At 41.3% G+C, this 21,068-nt stretch overlaps 1 protein-coding gene across 2 annotated transcripts in view; it reads right to left on the reverse strand.

Annotated features, from left to right (window-relative positions):
* Positions 1-21,068, reverse strand: part of LOC141100922 (venom factor-like) — a 481,958-nt gene that overhangs the window by 374,670 nt on the left and 86,220 nt on the right. For both annotated transcript variants that reach the window (XM_073589703.1, XM_073589701.1), the window contains exon 6: positions 18,313-18,395. In XM_073589703.1, the coding sequence (XP_073445804.1) occupies positions 18,313-18,395 (83 nt within the window). The remainder of the gene's footprint in view (positions 1-18,312; positions 18,396-21,068) is intronic.

Genomic DNA, 21,068 nt, shown 5'->3' on the forward strand with positions numbered 1-21,068 from the left:
TAATTAGATGAGGATTTGTGTGTCAAATTTGGGAGGTGTAGTTGTTAATTTAAGGGGTTAATTCGTTGTAAAAAATTGCGTGGGCTCCCGCGGTAATTTGTCAACCAGAGAGGTAAAGCAGGTGAATGAGGGCAGATTTTAATAGCCATGAGAAGGACCATTGTTTTTGCCCTGCCCCCCGGCTACAAAAATCTGCCCCCAGACACCCCAGAAAAGACGCATCTATAAGATGTGCCTTTTCTGGCACTTATCCTCTCTATTCCCATTGCCCTGTATCCGTGGCGAATGGGTTAATAACATAGGGTTAATGTCACCATTCGATTGTAAGGTGACATTAAGCTGATTAATAATGGAGAGGTGTTAATAAGACACCAATCCATTATTAACCCCAGACTATGAAAGGGTTAAAAACCACACACAGACATTAATTAAAAAGTCTTTTAATGAAATTAAGACACCAAGATTTTGACAAATCTTTATTACTCTGCTATTCCAAAAATAAACCATGATCTGCAAAAAAAACCATAAAAAATCAGCAATATCCTTACCTCTCCGCCACTCAGTCATGTCCCATGCTGTAATCTGTCACAAGGGTTATATAGTTTACAATGAGGACTGGTGCTAATGCGACCAACCCCACTTTAACCTACCTCAGAATGAATTAGTTCAGCTCTGCGCAGCCTCCCTGGCTGCCCTGAGATAAACTAATTACCGTGGGAAAGTTTCTGCATTTTTCCCACGCTTATTAGTTCACCTCAGGTCAGCCAGGGGACTCCCCGCACCCTCAGTGACATCAGCGGGAGTCCCCAGCTGACCTGAGGTGAACTGATGAGCATGGGAAAAAATGCAGAAACTTTCCCACGGTAATTAGTTCATCTCAGGGCAGCCAGGTGCTGCATAAGAGAATGCAAATTCCAGACCAGTGACTCGACCATGTCGCCAGCCCAAACTGTAAATCATTCAAAAGCAAACCTTTCAAAATATATCTATAAAACTTTGATACTTCTTTATTTCCTACCACTTTAGTAACTTACATGTACAGGAGTGGCTAAAGGGTGTACTTACTAACTCAAGACTCCAGAAGTAACCTATGCATGCATGAAAATGAAATTATGTGTGACAGCAATGCTATATGCAGTATCATTAACTAGTGGTGTGCGGCTCTTTTGAACTTCAAACGCATGCGCTTCACCAAATTTTCCTGAAAAATTCTATTTGTGGTGATAAATTTACGGTTATTCTCAATACTGCAAAGCTTCTAAATGCCCAGAAAAGATGTGTATAACACCAGGAGGTCTCCTAGGGAATAAAGGGAATCTTTCAGCAAATTTTTGCTATGTAATCTGATGACATCATGAGGAAGGGGCTGAGTTACTCATTAGGCTGTGTGCTGTTGTTTTGCTCAGGCTAGCTCCCTCGTGCCAAGTGGTCTAATCATGCCCACTCCTCTGATAAGCAGCTCATTTTCAATAGACCATGTTCAAAAATGAAAAAAAAATTTTTTTATGTATAAATTAGTTATATAACGGCTCATAAAGAAAAAACTAACTTTTAAAAAATTCCTTTATTCTCAAATCATTAAAAAATTCCTCAAGAAAATCTTAGACCCACGGCACATTAGATGTTATACACACTCCATTATAAACCAGCCTATACAAAAAGTGTTTTTCACACCACTCAAAAATGGGTAATAATCCAATTGTCCCTGTAGGGCTCTGTAACTGACCCCTACCTAACAGTGGAGGTTGGCACCCTCTTGAAACGCAAATGGCGCCCCCACTCCACGGCGGCTCTCCCTACTTACCCTATGCAAGTCCTAACAACCAGATAACAAAGATAAGATAAAGCAATAACCCGGTTGCCTATTAAGGCCCCGTCACACATAGTGATCTCGCTAGCGAGATCGCTGCTGAGTCACAAGTTTTGTGACACAACAGCGATCTCACCAGCGAGATCGCTGTGTGTGACAGCGATCAGCGACCGGCCCCCCTGCCGGTATCGCTGATCGCTGCAGGAAAGGCCAGGACTTTTTTTTGGTCGCTGGTCTCCCACTGGCCAGCATGCATCACTGCGTGTGACAGGCGGGAGACCAGCGATCATTTGGTAACTAACGTACACATCGGATATCCAAGGGACTCGATGTGTAAGTTAGTTACCAGCGCGCTGATGCAGGGAGCTGGTAACTAACGTACACATCGGGTATCTAGGGACACACGGCCCTTAGATACCTGATGTGTACATTAGTTACCGGCTCCCTGCATCAGCGTGCTGGTTACTAACGTGCACAGCGATGCCGGGCGCTGGGCGTCGCTGTGCTGATTGCTGGTGAAGCTGTCTTTTTGACAGATCACCAGCGATCACATAGCGATTCACCAGCGATCCTGACACATTGATATCGTTGTCAGGATCGCTGGTGAGTCGCTATGTGTGACTCCAGCCTTAGATCAACAGGGCAATACTAAAGAATTACACAGCAAACCACCAAAAATACAAACCGTAAAAACAGGGATACAATCAGTAACTGAAAAACAAAATTACTTAATGGGGTATAACAAGGATAAGGGGATACTGGTAGTCCCTAATTAATTTATCCCTACCTGACAATGGAGCTTTTTCACCCTAACTTGTACTGGTGCCCCCGCTCCGCGTCGGCTATCCCTTACAATTACACCCCAATATCAGAAATTGAGGGAGATAGACAAAGGGGCCTATAACTGGGATAGGGAACCGATGATAATACAAAAAAGTCCCTAAAAACCCCCCAAAAAATCAAAAATCACATAATAAGGTTTATAGAGACTGAGGGATGACTAATGAGCCGGACGTTTGTCAGATTCTCTTACATAATAACTCTGACCTCCTTATAATCCTATGATAATATAATGAGGATTAATCATTTATACCGTCTCTAGCTACAGTCACATCCACTCCCATATGAAAACACTAATGTCATCATGTCTCATGTCTCTAAATTCCTCATATTACATCATATCCAACAGAAAAATACAAAATAAATAATAAATTTTGTGGCCAGTATATAACAGATTAAAGAGAACTTTATTCAGTGCTGACCATATCTCATCACATGTCAAACTTTAGAATAGATGGGGGCTAGTGGAAGGGCTTGATGTTTACCGATTTTTCTATCAATCAAATAGTGACCTCCTCATAGTCCCCTAGTATAAAAATTCTTAGCTTATGAGGTCTCAGCTTGAATATAATTACATCCGCTCCCCAATGTATAAGTCAATATCACCATAAATCATATCAAAAGCTCCCCACATATTGCACTATGCCCAGATATGAATGATCAGCCATTATATAACAAATTAAAGAACTTAGCTTAATGCTCATTAGATGCCATCACGCCTCGACGCGTTTCCCTCCCACAAAGGGAGTTCCTCAGGAGGCCCATGATATAATTATATGCTCCCTCCGAGCATCAGATACGGTGCCTGGTTGCAGGTGTCCATCAGAGTGTGGTAACTAGTGGTCATTTATAGTTGCCCCGCTACATATCTCAAATAGCAGGGCACAAAGTCATAACATTAACGTTCAGTGTATGTCTCCATAATCACAGATGCGCCTGCGCGATAATGCAGACACAAAAGGTACACCAACCCGTCATTTACGCTTCCTATCACCGCTTACCTCTGGCTAAGGAGGCCGTCTTTTCTGCACCTACGTTGACTGTTCTCGCGCAATTGCAGTGCGCATGTCCAGAGTAAAGCAATATGTCGCAATCCCATGACTGTACCATGCATGCCCGGAACTTCCCGGACATATCGCGCACTCGCGGGCTATAGGCCGAGTCATTCTCTCTATGCCTGCATCAAACACTCGGGTGCGCATCACCACAACATATCGCGCAGGCCCGGACCCTCCATGGTGGTTCTGCGCTTGCGCTGGCTGAAGGCCAAAAAATCCTTCATGCGTCTATATTGACCTTTCGGGTGCGCGTTCCCGCACCACATCGCGCATGCCCAGAAGCTCCATAATAAAAATCTCCATCACTCACAAGTGTTATCCAGGCTTCAGTCAAATCAATACAGTTATACTCTCAGCCATCATCAAGCAGGTCAAAAGGCCATATTAAACTCAGATACAGCCTGATTTTACGATTATAAATATAAGACCATATTAGACTTGAGTACAGCCTAATTTCGCAATGAAATGTCAAATCCCTTACATCATTCAGGGCCAAAAAATAGTAATAGTACACTTAAGGTGCATACACAGTTCGAAATTACGCAGCCTGGCAATCAGATCTTATAAAGGGCAAATATACACACACACCATATCTCAGATGGAAAAACGCTGGAAAAATAACCAACCTCTCAAACAAGCCCAAACTGTATCTCAGATGTAAAATATTACTAAAAAGAAAACTTTCTTAGGTTTGTTTCCCATATGGCAACAGATTTTACATTCATATTGTCGCCACGAAAAGATAGCACCTATGTCCCTAAATGACAAAAACCTGTTTGGATTATATAATTTTTTACACAAACAAGGGGGAGAGAAAGGGGGAATTGTACATTCCCCAATCCAAATAACAAGCTATAACTAATTACCACACCCTTGACACCTTATTAAAAACAATACAACAAAAAATGACAACGATCAGGGCCCAAATGATATCTCACCCTGGGATTCCCACAGATCATCTCTTACATCCATGAAAGGTCAAAGGCTTCTCTGTGTACAATAGAGGCAAACGATTTGTATATGTCATGTTGGGTTATTTTCAAATGAAGCACCCATACGTTAATCGATCATTAATGCCCTTAGGGGCCATGGATTCCATCTTGAAGATCCATTGCGTTTCTTTTTGTAAGATTAGCCTATCCCAGTCACCTTGTCTCCCACTTTGCTTAACCACCTCCAGAACACAGAAGGAAAGAACATCTCCAATCCCCCCATGTTCTTCCCACACATGACGGACCACAGATGTCCCCCAGATGCTCGCTAATTCTCCTCCTAAATTCCCTTTTGGTTTTACCAATGTAATTTTTTGGACTAGAGCATGTTGCCACATACACCACTCCAACAGTTTTACAGTTCGCAAAATCTCTAGCAAAACACTGCCTTCCATTAGAAGCACTTGTAAAGCTTTTTCCAGAACTCACATATCCTCAAAATGAGCAGTTCCCACATTTGAAGGTACCACAGATCTTCCTATCTAGCCACGTGCCTTCTTGTTTAGCTCTTTTGTAGTGACTATGTACAAGTCTGTCTCTAATAAAACGACCCTTGCGAAAAGTGATCTCAGGTCTTCTAGGGACCATATTTGACAATTCTGTATTATTACCCATTTTTGAGTGGTGTGAAAAACACTTTTTGTATAGGCTGGTTTATAATTGAGTGTGTATAGCATCTAATGTGCCTTGGTTCTAAGATTCTCTTGAGGAATTTTTAATGATTTGAGAATAAAGGCATTTTTTAAGTTAGTTTTTTCTTCATGAGCCAATAGACAATGTTCCCAAAAAGCTGTGGTGTGGGTGAAGTCAGCTTTATGACATCTGCTACATGCTACATCTAAAATATTTGATTGTGGCCCAATTGCTGCACCCAGTAAACTAAATGATACATCATTGGAATCAGGGTCTCTTTGACTACATTATGCTGTTCTCAGATGAGGTAGCAAAAACCTGGTGACAGATTCCCTTTAAACTCCTTTTTAGCTTTTAAATGCAAACAAAGTCTTATTAGTTCTCACATATCCTCAATCTATATGGCAAGGTGTAAATGAATGGTGTCCGATGGTAAACAACAGTCTATTTAGCAACACACCACAGTATCAGACTTTTTAGGCTACTTAAGTTGTAAAATTGGTCTAAAAATTATCCCTGTACACCGGCAGTGAAAACAGAAAAGGTCTACTAGGCATTGCTCCCACCTAGCCAGAATCCTACTCCACACTGATGAGGGGCAACACCCCGAAACAGCTGTCTGTGGATGGATACCTGGCCTTGGTATTTCCCTTGTCGTATCTGTAAACTCGAAAAGAGCTGGATATTGACTTAAAGGGCCACTTAATATGGTGGTAAAGGTGGTTTCCGAAAGGAGCCACTCCTTGGCTGGTCCTTCCCTGGAGGAAGATCTGGCTAGTCCCATGTTTGAGACTCTTAAATGAGGCTCCACGGACTTTATTTGCATATTTGTATTTCCCAAGGAGCATTGCACCTAGGATGTCACTGATTGAGCGCCTTTGCCGGCTGTCGCAGTGTTTTCGTTGACTGGTCTCCCTGAGGTCAGTGATTGTTTCGTGATGTTGGTCTACTAGGCATTGCTCCCATCTTGCCAGAATGCTACTCCACACTGATGAGGGGCAACACCCCGAAACAGCTGTCTGTGGATGGATACCTGGCCTTGGTATTTCCCTTGTCGTATCTGTAAACTCGAAAAGAGTTGGATATGGACTTAAAGGGCCACTTAATATGGTGGTTTCCGAAAGGAGCCACTCCTTGGCTGGGACCTTCCCTGGAGGAAGATCTGGCTAGTCACGTGTTTGAGACTCTTAAATGAGGCTCCACGGACTTTATTTGCATGTTCTCAGATGAGGTAGCAAAAACCTGGTGACAGATTCCCTTTAAACTCCTTTTGAGCTTTTAATTGCTAACAAAGCCTTATTGGTTCTCACATATCCTCAATCTATATGGCAAGGTGTAAATGAATGGTGTCCGATGGTAAACAACAGCCCATTTAGCAACACACCGCAATATAATTCTTTTTAGGCTACTTAAGTTGTTAAAATGGTCTAAAAATTATCCATGTACACTGGCAGTGAAAACAGAAAAGCCATAGCTTTTTTACATAGGGTGGGGTGCAAAAATTATCTTTGTTTGTGGAGTATCAATAGCTTTGTTTTTTGTTAACTGAAGAAGTAACAGCTTTTTCATAAGCAGTCCAAACATTATCCCTTTTTTAAGCATAAAAACAGTCAGGATATTTTGAATGTGAAAAAGTAATGGCTTCTTAACAAGAAATAAAAAAAAAAATCCCTTTTTGGGATCCAAAACAGGTTTGCTATTCCCAAAATGATTAAAAATTTACAAAGGCTTTTTTATCAAGCCTTCCAAATACTAGCTATTTTCATTGTGAAGACGCAATTGCTTGTCAACAGGCCTTATAAAAAAAGGAACTCTATTTGCAGAGCTGTTTCTTGTTTGTATATCTTCAAGAGAGTATGCTTCCCAGCAGCAGTAAGTCCTTGCACTATAAAACATTGTGCATTTAGGAGATGTGTGACTGGTGTGACTGTGCAGCCACAGTGTGAGAAGCCCACAGTGGAAAAACATGACGGAGCAGGCAAGGAATTGCCTGAGGAAGCTGCGGCGTAATGCGCGTAGGGGCGGCAGGTCTGACAGCGGCATTCACAGTACATGTACAGTCATGGCCAAAAGTTTAGAGAATGACACAAATATTAATTTTTACAAAGTCTACTGCTTCATTTTTTCTAATGGCAATTTGCATATACTCCAGAATGTTATAAAGAGTGATCAGCTTAACAGCAATTACTTGCAAAGTCAATATTTGCCTAGAAAATTAACTTTATCCCCCAAAGCACATTTCAACATCATTGCAGCCCTGCCTTAACCGCTTACCGACCGCCCACTGTAGATAAACGTTGGCGCTTGCTGGGCTTTGTGCAGCGCCGACGTTTATCTACTGTCGGCGGTTGTGTGCCCCCCGGGACCCCCACATACCTTATAACGCGGGGATCCTGGTGCACAATGCATGCTGGGACCCCCGACGTCATCGAGACCTGATTGGTTCAGGTCCTGATGACGTCAGCGTCACAGCAGCCAATGGGAGCGATCGCTGGGAAAGCTGCTCGTTTCCCGGCGATCTCACTCATTGTAACGCGGCTTCTCCTCTGATCTCACACTGACAGATGATCAGAGGTGAAGCAGCGTTACTGTGTGACTAGATTGCTGCCTGGCACAGCTGATCGCTGCCTGGCACAGCTGTGTCAGGCAGCGATCTTGTCACACAGAAGCACTGCTTCTCCTCTGATCATCTGTCATTGTGAGATCACAGGAGAAGTTGTGTTATTATGTGCCAGGCAGCGATCTTGTCACATAGTAACGCTGCTTCACCTCTGATCATCTGTCAGTGTGAGATCAGAGGAGAAGTGGCATTACTATGAGTCAGATCGCAGGGCAGCGATCTTGTCACAAAAAGAAAAAAAAGTAAAGAAAAAAAAGCAGGTACACAGGCTAGGGCTAGGGTTAGGGCTAGGGTTAGGGTTAGGGCTAGGGTTGGGATTAAGGTTATGGGTGTATTGGTGTTAGGTTTGTGGTTAGGGTTATGGTTAGGGCTGAGATTAGGGTTAGGGGTGTGTTGGGGTTACGGTTGGAATTAGAATTCGGGTTTCCACTGTTTAGGTACATCAGGGGCTCTGTAAATGCAATATGACGCCCGCAGACCATTCCATCAAAGTCTGCATTTCAGAACGTCACTACTTCCCTTCCGAGCCCCACCGTTTGCCCAAACAGTAGTCCAATTTCTCCTGTTACCCTTGTGAAAATAAAAATTGGGGGCTAAAAGATCATTTTTGTGGAAAAAAGATGATTTTTTTATTTTCACGCCTCTACATTATAAACTTTAGTGAAACACTTGGGGGTTCAAAGTGCTCACCACACATCTAGATAAGTTCCTTGGGGGGTCTAGTTTCCAAAATGGGGTCACTTGTGGGGGGTTTCCACTGTTTAGGTACATCAGGGGCTCTGCAACGCGACATGACACCCGCAGACCATTCCATCAAAGTCTGCATTCCAGAACATCACTACTTCCCTTCCGAGCCCCACCGTGTGTCCAAACAGTAGTTTTCTTCCACATATGGGGTACCAGTGTACTCAGAACAAATTGGACAACAACTTTTGGGGTCCAATTTCTTCTGTTACCCTTCTGAAAATAAGAAATTGGGGGCTAAAAGATCATTTTCTGGAAAAAAAATGATTTTTTATTTTCATGGCTCTACGTTATAAACTTCTGTGAAGCACTTGGGGGTTCAAAGTGTTCACGACACATCTAGATAAGTTCTTTAAGGGGTCTAGTTTCCAAAATGGGGTCACTTGTGGGGGGTTTCCACTGTTTAGGTACATCAGGGGCTCTCCAAATGCGACATGGCATCCAATCTCAATTCCAGCCAATTCTGCATTGAAAAGTCAAACGGCACTCCTTCCGTTCTGAGCTCTTCCGTGTGCTCAAACAGTGGTTTAGCCCCACATACAGGGTATTGGTGTATTCGGGAGAAATTGCACAAAAAATGTTGTGGTTCATTTTATCTTTTTACACTTGTGAAAATAAAAAAAAATGGTTTTGAAGTAAAAGGTTTGTGAAAAAAAGTTAAATGTTTATTTTTTCCTTCCATATTCCATTCATTCATGTGAAGCACCTGAAGGGTTAATAAACTTCTTGAATGTGGTTTTGAGTACATTGAGAGGTGCAGTTTTTAGAATGGTGTCACTTTTGGGTATTTTCTGTCATATTGACCCCCCAAACTCACTTCAAATGTGAGGTGGTCCCTAAAAAAAAAAATGGTGTTGCAAATTTTGTTGTAAAAATGAGAAATCGCTGGTCAACTTTTAACCCTTATAAATTCCTAAAAAAAAAAAATTATGTTTCCGAAATTGTGCAGATGTAAAGTAGACATGTGGGAAATGTTATTTATTAACTATTTTGTGCGATATCACTCTCTGATTTAAGGGCATAAAAATTAAAAGTTTGAAAATTGCAAAATTTTCTAAATTTTTGCCAAATTTTGATTTTTTTAACAAATAAGCGCAGATCATATCTAAAAAATTTTACCACCATCATGAAGTACAATATGTCATGAGAAAACATTTTCAGAATCAGTAGGATCCGTTGAAGCGTTCTAGAGTTATGACCTCATAAAGTGACACTGGTCAGAATTGAAAAAATTGGCCCGGTCACGAAGGCAAAAACAGGCCCGGGTGCGAAGGGGTTAAAAGGACCAGCTAACATCGTTTCAGTGATTGCTCCATTAACACAGGTGTGGGTGTTGATGAGGACAGGGCTGGAGATCAATCTGTCATGATTAAGCAAGAATGACACCACTGGACACTTTAAAACTTCGGAACTCGCTATCTAAAGAGATCAAGTTAGCCAAACACGAGTATGCAAAGATTCTGGAGGAAAGGTTCTCATCAAAAGATACTAGATCTGCATGGAGAGGATTAAGAGAGGTCACCAATTATAAAAGCCACCCCACTATAGTGAACCCCAGAAGTCTGGCAGCAGAGTTAAATTAATTCTACTGCAGATTTGAGGCAAGCTCTACACACAGTGGCTATTCATCTCTAAGCTCCTCAGTCTGTTCATATAAAGATCATTCATTGTGCAACACCCAAGTAGTGATCTCCAAGGCGGAGGTGATACGCATCCTGAAGGGACTTAAGGTCAAAAAGGCACCTGGCCCTGATGGTGTATCTCCAATGTGTCTGAAAGTATGTGCTACCCAGCTTGCCCCTATACTGACAAATATATACAATGTGTCACTGAAAGAGTGCGTTGTACCTCAGTGTTGGAAAAATTCCACAATTATCCCTGTCCCCAAGAAAGTGGGATCCTCTGAGTTGAACGACTATAGTCCAGTAGCACTCACATCTATAGCTATGAAAGTCTTCGAAAGAATTATGATGTCCCACCTGATAAAATTCACGCAGAAGCTATGGGACCCGCTTCAGTTTGCCTATAAGGAGAATCGTTCGACAAACGACACTGTAAATCTGGCACTGAAGTACATTTTGGATCATACAGATGAACTGCACTCATAAGTCCGGATTCTTTTCATGGACTTTAGCTCAGCGTTCAATACCATTGATCCGAATTTACTTAATAAGAAAATGGTAGCTCTTGGAGTCCCTCTCAACTTATGCTTGTGGATTTATAACCTCCTGACAGCCAGGATACAGAGTGTAAAAGTTGGACCATTCACTTCGGACACCTTGGTCACAAACATCGGGGCACCTCAGGGGTGTGTTTTGTCCCAGTTACTGTTTTCTCTCTATACGAATGATTGCATCTCTTCAGCAGACTCAGTAAAAATCTTGAAATTTGCCGATGATATGACACTCAGGAAATGCTGAAGACTTGTATCGGAGTGAGGTGGAAAGAATATGTGACTGGTGTAAAGCCAATAATCTTGTACTCAACACTAAAAAAACTGCTGAGATGGTTGTGGATTTTAGGAAAGATCAACATGAGATACTTCCAATCTACATCCATGACGAAGTGGTTCTTAGGGTCACAGAGACCAAATTCCTTGGTGTTATCATCTCTCAGGATCTTAAATGGGGGAAAAACGTGGATGCTGTTATAAGGAAAGCACAACAGAGGATGTTCCTCCTGCGTCAGCTGAAAGGATATGGTTTGTCTAAGAATCTGCCGATCTTATTCTTTAATGCTGTCATCAGATCTGTGATTTGTTCCTCTCTGATAGTCTGGTATGGGGGAGCCACTGCGCATGACAAACTCCGCTTACAAAGGACTTTCAGAACAGCAGAGAGAATTATAGGTTCCCCCCTGCCTAAAATCCAGGATCTCTATGATAAGAGTATTCGATCCCACGCATTGAAAATTTCAATTCCTCTCACCCGGGACACTCCTCATTCCAACTACTCCCTTCAGGACGTCGCTCCAGAGTCCCCAAATGCAGCACCAACCGCCATATGAACAGCTTCTATCCACTCTCTGTTCAAGAATTAAATCGTCATGTGTAGACTATATACTGTATCTGTCTTGTTAGATGTTACTTGTTGTATCTGTTATATATTATGTTGCCTCTTTGCCACAAAGAATTCCTTGTATATATGTAATATGTACTTGGCAATAATAAATTTGATTGATTGATTTGATTGATTGAAAAGGAGGCTGGTGCTTGGCATCATTGTTTCTCTTCTATTAACCATGGTTATCTCTAAAGAAACACGTGCAGTCATCATTGCACTGCACAAAAATGGCCTAACAGGGAAGAGTATCGCAGCTAGAAAGATTGCACCTCAGTCAACAATCTATCGCATCATCAAGAACTTCAAGGAGGGAGGTTCCCTTGTTGCCAAAAAGGCTCCAGGGCGCCCAAGAAAGACCAGCAAGCATCAGGACCGTCTCTTAAAAGTGTTTCAGCTGCGGGATTTGGCTACCAGCAGTGCAGAGCTTGCTCAGGAATGGCAGCAGGCAGGTGTGAGTGCATCTGCACGCACTGTGAGGCGGAGATTCTTGGAGCAAGGCCTGGTCTCAAGGAGGGCAGCAAAGAAGCCACTTCTCTCCAGAAAAAACATCATGGACAGACTGATATTCTGCAAGAGGTACAGGGAGTGGACTGCTGAGGACTGGGGTAAAGTCATTTTCTCTGATGAATCCCCTTTTCGATTGTTTGGGACATCTGGAAAACGGCTTATTCGGAGAAGACCAGGTGAGCGCTACCACCAGACTTGTCTCATGCCAACTGTCAAGCATCCTGAAACCATTCATGTGTGGGGTTGCTTCTCAGCCAAGGGAATGGGCTCTCTCTTAGTCTTGCCTAAAAACACAGCCATGAATAAAGAATGATACCAGAATGTCCTCCAAGAGCAACTTCTCCCAACCGTCCAAGAGCAGTTTGGCGATCAACAATGCCTTTTTCAACATGATGGAGCACATTGCCATAAAGCCAAGGTGATAACTAAATGGCTCAGGGAACAAAACAGAGATTTTGGGATTATGGCCTGGAAACTCCCCATATCTTAATCCCATTGAGAACTTGTGGTCAATCATCAAGAGACGGGTGGACAAACAAAAACCTTCAAATTCAGACAAAATAAAAGCATTGATTTTGCAAGAATGGACTGCTATCAGTCAGGATTTGATCCAGAAGTTGATTGAGAGCATGCCAGGGAGAATTGCAGAGGTCCTGAAGAAGAAGGGTCAACACTGCAAATATTGACTTGCTGCATTAACTCATTCTAACTGTCAATATAACCTTTTGTTACTCATAATATGATTGCAGTTATATTTCTGTATGTGACAAAAAAATCTGACAAACACATAAAAACCAGAGGCCAGCAGATCATGTGAAAATATAATATTTGTGTCATTCTCTAAACTTTTGGCCATGACTGTAAGTGTTACTTTATAATGCAGCCCTTGTATTCCACTTTGGATTTTGTACAGGCAGTCTTTACTCTGTTTACACTTAACGCCTTTTAGGCTTATTGGTACAAGGCACTTATGCACTTTATATTCAGTATCCTACCCTGGGCACTTATTGTATGCAACACCCTATTTGGGTATACATATTATGTAAATAGGGAGTTTGCTGTTTACTATGTAATCTATTTGTGAAGAAAAAAACTGCATGTTTTGTACAGAAAAAATCTTTATAAACTGTCAAGGTGCTGGTTTAATTATATTCTGTTTATGTCTGCTGTAACTTGCATTTAGCATTTATGCTCTGTCTATTATTCTAAATAAATTATTTAGCTTGAAAAACTCCATTTTGATCTCTTGTGATGCTTAATAGCTCATTTATGAGAGTTTTTTGCTATTACATTTTCAGTGAGTTGAGCCTTTGATTATATTTCCCAGTGTTTGGGGTATTTTTGTACTTAAGGAATTGTCTGGTAGTGTTAAGGCAGCAAAAGCAAAGTATAGTGCTATAAAACACAGTGGGCAGACAGGCGGCATGTGCCTGGCATGGCTGGGCATTGGCAGAAGCCACATGGTAACAAATTCTAACACAGGAGACAAACAGATGTCTGGCAGTGTAAGGTTAGCAATGGCAGCCCCAGCAGCAGTAGTGCTATAGTATGGATCACATGATGTACAGAAGGTAGTTGCACAGTTAAGTGCAGGTCATCTGCACTGGCGGCAGCAGAACGGTGGAGAACACAGACATCGGGTAGTCAGGCACACAGATGGTAGGGTCGATTAAAATTGGCATGAGCTGAAGATGTATAAAAGTCAGCACTGATCTATGCTTGATTCATTTTGACAAATGTTAGGCTTTCCACTCTTGTGGTGGCCAACCTGGTCAGACTGGGTGCAATAAAGCAACCGACCGCACTGAACACTTTCTCTGGCGATACGCTGGAAGCCAGACATGACATTAGTGGAGTTGATGAGTGCACCATCTGCATGGTGCGGGTCACCATACTTGACTAAATAAAACTGCATTTAAAGGGAGGACGTTCCACCATGTCTTTTTTGATATTATGGATTTTTCTCCTGTAATCGATGCAATATTAGGAAGAGGTGGGAAGATGTGGGAAGAGTTCTAAGGGCAGACGCGTTTTGAACCTAGCGGTTTGTAATCCTTTCTCCTGTAACAGTGCTGAGCACCAGTCACCTGATGCATTCATTGCTGAATATGTCTTGGATATCCACTAATACATGAATTGTACAGTGCGGTTAAGAGAAAATGTCTTTGTTTTCTATAGACATAACACTATACTCATGGTAAACTGGCCCAGTTCTTACCACAGGTACAATCTGTTGACCCAGAAGTTTATGGGATCGAGGCTCAAGATATCTGCCAATGAAAGGACTGGCTACTCAGTTGGAGAGTCTCTGTTTGCTGAAGTGCTTCCGGTTGTTGACATGGCAAATAATACATCTGATCAATCATGATAACCATAGTCTAGCTGTTTCTACTGGCTCGGCTGTTGCCCTAGCACTGGCACAGAAGGGGAAGCATTGTATCTGTGGAGATCACAGAGGAGTCTGTTGGTCAATCATGCAGGTGTCCACTCAGCTAAATTTTGTCAGAGCAGGTAACACTGCATATGCCGGTAATAAGCCAATTTTACTCACTTTTGAAAGCCCAAAAAATTCACCCATTTTGTTTTTACATTGAGAGTCTAAAAGTGTGGGTATCTAATAGTTATTGCTTTGCTTTATGTTAATAAAATACAGTCATATTTTAACGTTTGGGCACCCCTATTAATGTTAACCTTTTTTCTTTATAACAATTTTGGTTTTTGCAACAGCTATTTCAGTTTCATATATCTAATAACTGATGGACTCAGTTATATTTTGGGATTCAAATGAGGTTTATTGTACTAACAGAAAATGTGCAATCTGCATTTAAACAAAATTTGACCGGTGCAAAAGTATGGGCACCCTTATTTTCTTGATTTGAACACTCCTAACTACTTTTTACTGACTTCCTGAAGCACTAAATTGGTTTTGTAACCTCATTGAGCTTTGAACTTCATAGCCAGGTGTATCAAATCATGAGAAAAGGTATTTAAGGTGGCCACTTGCAAGTAGTTCTCCTATTTGATTCTCCTATGAAGAATGGCATCATGGGCTCCTCAAAACAACTCTCAAATGATCTGAAAACAAAGATTATTCAACATAGCTTTTCAGGGGAAGGATACAAAAAGTTGTCTCAGAGATTTAACCTGTCAGTTTCCACTGTGAGGAACATAGTAAGGAAATGGAAGAACACAGGTACAGTTCTTGTTAAGCCCAGAAGTGGCAGGCCAAGAAAAATATCAGAAAGGCAGAGAAGAAGAATGGTGAGAACAGTCAAGGACAATCCACAGACCACCTCCAAAGACCTGCAGCATCATCTTGCTGCAGATGGTGTCACTGTGCATCAGTCAACAATACAGCGCACTTTGCACAAGGAGAAGCTGTATGGGAGAGTGATGCGAAAGAAGCCGTTTCTGCAAGCACGCCACAAACAGAGTCGCCTGAGGTATGCAAAAGCACATTTGGACAAGCCAGTTACATTTTGGAAGAAGGTCCTGTGGACTGATGAAACAAAGGTTGAGTTGTTTGGTCATACAAAAAGGCGTTATGCATGGAGGCTAAAAAACACAGCATTCCAAGAAAAACACTTGCTACCCACAGTAAAATTTGGTGGAGGTTCCATCATGCTTTGGGCCTGTGTGGCCAATGCCGGCACCGGGAATCTTGTTAAAGTTGAGGGTCGCATGGATTCAACTCAGTATCAGCAGATTCTTGACAATAATGTGCAAGAATCAGTGACGAAGTTGAAGTTACGCAGGGGATGGATATTTCAGCAAGACAATGATCCAAAACACCGCTCCAAATCTACTCAGGCATTCATGCAGAGGAACAATTACAATGTTCTGGAATGGCCATCCCAGTCCCCAGACCTGAATATCATTGAACATCTGTGGGATGATTTGAAGCGGGCTGTCCATGCTCAGCGACCATCAAACTTAACTGAACTGGAATTGTTTTGTAAACAGGAATGGTCACAAATACCTTCATCCAGGAACACATTAATAGCTACAGGAAGCGACTAGAGGCTGTTATTTTTGCAAAAGGAGGATCTACGAAATATTAATGTCACTTTTATGTTGAGGTGCCCATACTTTTGCACCGGTCAAATTTTGTTAAAATGCAGATTGCACAATTTCTGTTAGTACAATAAACCTCATTTGAATCCAGAAATATAACTGAGTCCATCAGTTATTAGATATATGAAACTGAAATAACTGTTGCAAAAACCAAAAAATTGTTATAAAGAAAAAAGGTTAACATTAATAGGGGTGCCCAAACTTTGACATATGACTGTATCATCCCACAATAATTACAGAATACTGCTTACCATGACCACATAGAAAGAGCAAAGGGGCACCATTTTTTTCACATTTTTGTCTGGTTAATGTTTTCAATACATACAACTTTTTATAGAATATATCAGGGTGATGCACAGCTGCAAGTGTATCATACATTCATGAAGTAACAAGAGAAATGCACTCCTTTAGGCTAAAAGTCATATGGACATCTTCTTTGATGTTTGCAGGTAAAAACAAAGGGGTAACATATATTGTGACAAAGTAACTGGCAAAGTGCTGGAGGGCAGATATGTTTCACGGAGGCTATTAGCTTCAGTGATGTGAACCCGTAAGTTTCCTCCAGCACATTAAGTGTTGCGAGGGGTTAACAGACCATTTTGTTTAAGGGATGGGTTTTTGTGGACAACCATAGAGCGGGTGGGAGGCTGTCCGCCTTATCTCCACCCCAGGGTGTGGTCTGGGGTTTAAATAGAAGGCCTCCTAAGGTGTTCAAAGTTCAGTGTCTGTAGAGGAACACTCCAGAGAAGTGTTTGTGTTTATGCTAACACCTGAAAGATGGATCTCACTAACGCTGAGCGGGCTGATCCCTGCCACCACAAAGACTGTACTTTGTGATACCACATTGTTTTGCCTGTTTTTGCCCAGAAGGCAGTGTTTACTTCTCGCTTCACCTTGGTTTAAGCTACATATAATAAACCATGGAAGATCTTAAAGAGACAGTGTTGCTGTGCCTACCTCCGTGTACAGCTGAGTGAGACGATCTACCACAATATGCGTTATATATATATATATATATATATATATACATACATACACACACACGAGAAAACAATCATAGCATGTGGTGAGTGCATTGGTACAAGTCTATGGGTACGTGTAAAACATTGTATTTGAACTGCACTCGAACGTCATCAGAGTGCAGTCCGATGAACTTGCACAAAGGCAATGGAAAATATGGAGAAATACGATAGTGATACGATTTTCTCATGTGAGCGAATCAGATCACACTAACATGACACTTGGAAAAAACTCTGGTAGAGTTTGAGAATAGTGACATTAGCATAATCAGCCCAATTCACTCACATGAGAGTATCTATGTCTGTGCGATCCCCACCCTTAAAAGGATAGATTTTTAATAATGCTGTTATTAAGGTACTGTTAATGCGGTATATCTTGGATTAATCAATTCACAGTCACACTGAATGGCTATGCAGGTTCAGCACCTCCTTATATCACATGAATCCTTGCAGTAGTACACCTTAATCAGGTTTAGTTTTTTTTACCCCTATCTGGAATAAGATGTGCACTATGACTTGCTAAACCTACACTTTAAAATGTGAAAATTGTGCTGCTTGCTCAGGGTTCATCTTTTATAGTTGCTGTGATAGTCCCCCAGTCCCATCTAATTAGCTGCGCTAGACCAAGTGATGTCATAGCTGTAAGCCATTATGAGGATGCCGCTCATTAGCCTGTTCTCTGGCTGCTGCTGCTGTCTTCAGCAGTATGTGAAATAGATGGCAAGTACTTTTTTTGAGGCCGATTTCATGAATGAAATCTTAAAATGTTCAAAATCACGGGGACTTATGAATTATAGTAAATTCGACTTGAAGTCGCTCCGCAGCAGGTCGACTTGTCCATCTCTAGGAGTAATAATACAGAAATTATAATGTCCACAATCTGTTGACTAAGTAAATAATATTCTTACTTTCAGGACCAATCATATTACTAATTAAATTTAGTAGATGCTCACCATATTCTTGCACCTCGAACTGTGTGGTATATTCTCTCTGTGGTGCATGTTTAAATTTTGCAATGACTTTCCATGTGCCAAAGCTGAAAATATAAAACATATAATAAAAAGCTCCATTTGGCCACAAAGTATATGTAGTCTCCTGTCTGAGATAATTTACTCCAACAGAGAGCTTGTAGTAAAACACATTAAAAGTTATATATATATATATATATATATATATGTGCTTCTCACTAAATTTATTTCAGTTCTTCAATACAAAAAGTGAAACTCACATTATACAGAGTCATTACAAACAGAATGATCTATTGCAAGTGTTTATTTCTGTTAATGCGCATCATGATGACATCATTTCAGCAGCCAATCACAGCCACAACAGTGGCTCATTGCATTATGGGAACTTCCAATTCCGGCATCCGATATTGTAAAAATATCGGTACTCGGTATCGGAATTCCGATACAGTGAATATCGGCCTATACCCGATATTTGCAGTATCGGAATGCTCAACACTAGTGTTGAGTGATACCATCCGATATTGAGAAATATCGGATCGGATTGGATTGGCTGATACCCAAAAAGTATCGGGTATCGCCGATTCCGAAAGTCCCATTCAAGTCAATGGGACAGAAATATCGGAATTAAAAAAAACCCTTTCTGTACTTGCACATCCTGTTCGGGAGGGGGCGGAAGAGTGTGGGCGGTGCGTGGGCGGACACTGTGCATGTCTGTGCGGGCCTGCCGGGGGTCTGTGCGGACTGCCGGGGGTCTGTGCAGGCATCGTCCGATGGGACTACAAGTCCCATCGGGCTATGCCTGCTACAATGACAGTGATTGACACATTAGCCAATGATGGGACAGTAGTAGTCCCATCATCCGGCTAATGTGTTGAATGTAAAAAAAAAAAAAAAAAATACTACATACATCCTTCATATATACTACATTCATACAACATACATACATACTACATATATACTACATTCATACAGCATACATATATACAACATTCATACAGCATACATATATACTACATACATACTACATACATACTGTTACGGCGACGAAACATGCTCAAAAAAATAAAAATAAAGCGTGTTCGCCGCCCGGGGTCCACGGTGCGGCAGGTGTAATAACCGCTGCTAAATAGGCAGAGCACAAGGACGGTAATGTGCACAGGGAAGGACTGCACCTGATGCACAAAAGCAAGCTCTGTTAAAAGACTCACAGAGCTGCACACGTGAACACAAATACAAAAACGCTGGGTCTGTATTAAATTCACAGACACTCAGCGGCACACGTACGGTAGCCAAGGATCGGAGTAGTTGTAGACGTCACTACAGCCGAGAGGACTTACCGTGACTGAACGTGTGCACGGCGTCGCAACTGCGGACGCCAAAACGACTGCAGGCGCAAGTTAGCAGGCGCAATGCAGGACGCAGGCTGCTGCAATAGAGGATGCTTGAGCGCGCTGGCGCTAGCGCAATACTGGCTGACCCAATCACTCACACAAACGTAATATCAGAGGGAAGGGGTTTCATAATAAGTCATCCACCAGACCAAGCATCCATCACCAAACACACAGCAGCAAGTATAGAAAATACTAGCGCATGGCATAGCGGCCATGCACACTTTTTATAGCGTACGGGACCTGCCGGAAATCTCCAGAGCCCCAAGCATAAACAATCAAATCAGGAGCAGAACCTGAGCACCTGACTCCTGAACTCCAGTGAGAGCTCGTCCCGTGAGCATGCTCAGTAGCAGGGAAAAAGGACTTAGCCTCTGGAGACAAATGTGAGAATCTGGGTTGCTGCATATGCATAGAATGACCCAGATTCCTAACACATACATACTACATATATACTACATTCATACAACATACATACAACATACATACTACATATATACAACATTCATACAGCATACATACATACTACATATATACTACATTCATACAGCATACATACTACATACATGCTTCATATATACTACATTCATACAACATACATACATACTACATATATACAACATTCATACAGCATACATACATACTACATATATACTACATGCATACAGCATACATACATACTACATACATGCTTCATATATACTACATTCATACAACATACATACATACTACATACATACTACATATATACTACATTCATACAACATACATACATGCATACTACATACTACATACATACTACATATATACTACATACATAGTACATACTACATACATACAACATGCTACAGACATACAAAATACATACATACTACAGACATACAACATACTGTACATACTACATACAATACATTCATACATTCTTACAATATATACATATAGACACAGTACATATAACATAAAGTACATACCATCACTTGTCACTTTGTTCCCCGAAGCCAGTGTCATCTCACTGTAAAAAAATATTAAAATAACAAACAAGCAATATACTCCCTGATACAACATACATACAACATGCTATAGACATACAAAATACATACTACATACTTACTACATACAACATACATACATGCATACTACATACTACATACATGCTACATATATACTACATTCATACAACATACATACATAGCACATATTACATACATACAACATACATACAACATGCTACATACATACTACATACTACATACATACTACATACAATACATTCATACATTCATACAATACATACATATAGACATACAGTACATATAACATAGAGTAAATACTCACCATCACTTGATGGTGAGT

Source organism: Dendrobates tinctorius, unplaced genomic scaffold (genome assembly GCF_039654945.1).
Source record: "Dendrobates tinctorius isolate UK_male_01 unplaced genomic scaffold, ASM3965494v1 ptg000011l, whole genome shotgun sequence".
NCBI classification, from domain to species: Eukaryota; Metazoa; Chordata; class Amphibia; order Anura; family Dendrobatidae; genus Dendrobates; species Dendrobates tinctorius.